This window comes from Dipodomys ordii, unplaced genomic scaffold (assembly GCF_000151885.1).
Source record: "Dipodomys ordii isolate 6190 unplaced genomic scaffold, Dord_2.0 Scaffold401, whole genome shotgun sequence".
In the NCBI taxonomy this organism is placed as follows: Eukaryota; Metazoa; Chordata; class Mammalia; order Rodentia; family Heteromyidae; genus Dipodomys; species Dipodomys ordii.
This window is the reverse complement of record NW_012267617.1, coordinates 31,668-33,063: the sequence shown is the minus strand read 5'-3', so window position 1 is coordinate 33,063 and position 1,396 is coordinate 31,668. Positions and strand designations below refer to the sequence as shown.

The following is a 1,396-nucleotide window of genomic DNA, read 5'->3' as shown; positions in this document are numbered from 1 at the left end:
AGTAGCATCCAGGACCATGGGCCTTCTGGAACGCACATCAAGTTGGTGACCAAGGCTTGAGGATGGGGTTTACATCCTACCTGTAACAGGTATGAAGCAAACTCCGAGGTCCTGGAAATGTTCCACTGAAAAGGCCACTGTGGTGGCATCTTCATGAAGGTATACCTAGGAAGTCTCATTAACTGTATAAAATGGGTTAAATTTTATGATATATAAATCACACTTCAATAATGCTAATAAAGAAGGGAAAATATGGTGAGAAAGTGGGATGGTCCTTAGAATGGAAGCCATTAAATACTGTCCAAAGTGCTGAAGTTGCTGCAGTATTTTTTTTTTTGGTCACTTGTGGGGCTTGAACTCTGGGCCTGGGCACTGTCCCTCAGCTCTTCAGTTCAAGGCAAGCGCTCTACCACTTGAACCACAGTGCCACTTCTGGTTTTCTGGGGGTTAATTGGAGAAGAGTGTCATGGACAATTCTGCTCCAGCTGGCTTGGAACTGTGATCCTCTGATCTCAGCCTCCTGAGTAGCTAGGAATACAGGATTGAGGCACTGGAGCCTGGCTTTTTTTTTTTGCTCGGTCTGAGAGCATGAACCCTGGGCCGAGGCAATGACCCTGAGCTCTTCAGCACAAAGCGAGCGCTCTACCACTTCAGCCACAGTGCCACTTCCAGTTTTCTGGTGGTTTATTGGAGATAAGAGTCTCATGGACTTTCCTGCCCAGGCTGGCTTTGAACCACATTCCTCAGTTCTCAACATCTTGAGTAGCTAGCTGTGGCATGAGCTACACGCCCCCAGCTGGCTTGGAGTATGCTTAATGATAGCTAGATAGCTTCCAAGGAGTGGATCTTCTGGGCATCTGTGGCTGTAACTATTGGGGAACAGAGCATATGAGGGAGCAGCCTGTCTTGGACATCTTCTATGCCTGGATAACTGTGGTTCAGCAAAGCACAATGGCACTCTTGTCTTGTTCAGCCCTCAGAGCTCTCGGTCATGTTCTTTCTCCACCAAAGCGGACACTGAGTCTACTCAGCAGGCCTGACACTGTGGTCCTCCCTACTAGACACTGCTGCTACCAGTACAGAACCAGAAGGAAGCAAGGCCTGGCCCACTGGGAGTGACCAGTAAATAAATACATGTCACACGGGGTATCTACAGGTTTATAACATCATCCATCAGCCAAAAGTAGGGAGAGGAGAGAATAATCAGACTGCCCTGTGTGATTTCATGAGTATCCAGGAAGACCCTTAACAGCAATGAAATGCAGGAGCCACAGTCTTGGTCACTTGCATGTGCTCCTACAAGTCAAGCCTGAGACAGAGCATGGCCTGGAAACAGGACTTGAATGTCTCTGCTGAGAGCTGAATCGAGCATCCCATTCCAATTCAACAGCCATTT

The 1,396-nt window shown here is 47.9% G+C and overlaps 1 protein-coding gene across 1 annotated transcript in view; it reads right to left on the bottom strand.

Moving 5' to 3' along the window:
* The window catches only part of LOC106001755 (cytochrome P450 2E1-like), a 19,516-nt gene that overhangs the window by 6,374 nt on the left and 11,746 nt on the right, over window positions 1-1,396 (bottom strand). Inside the window, 1 exon segment of the mRNA XM_013036745.1 lies at window positions 81-182. Coding sequence (XP_012892199.1) covers window positions 81-182 — 102 coding nt within the window.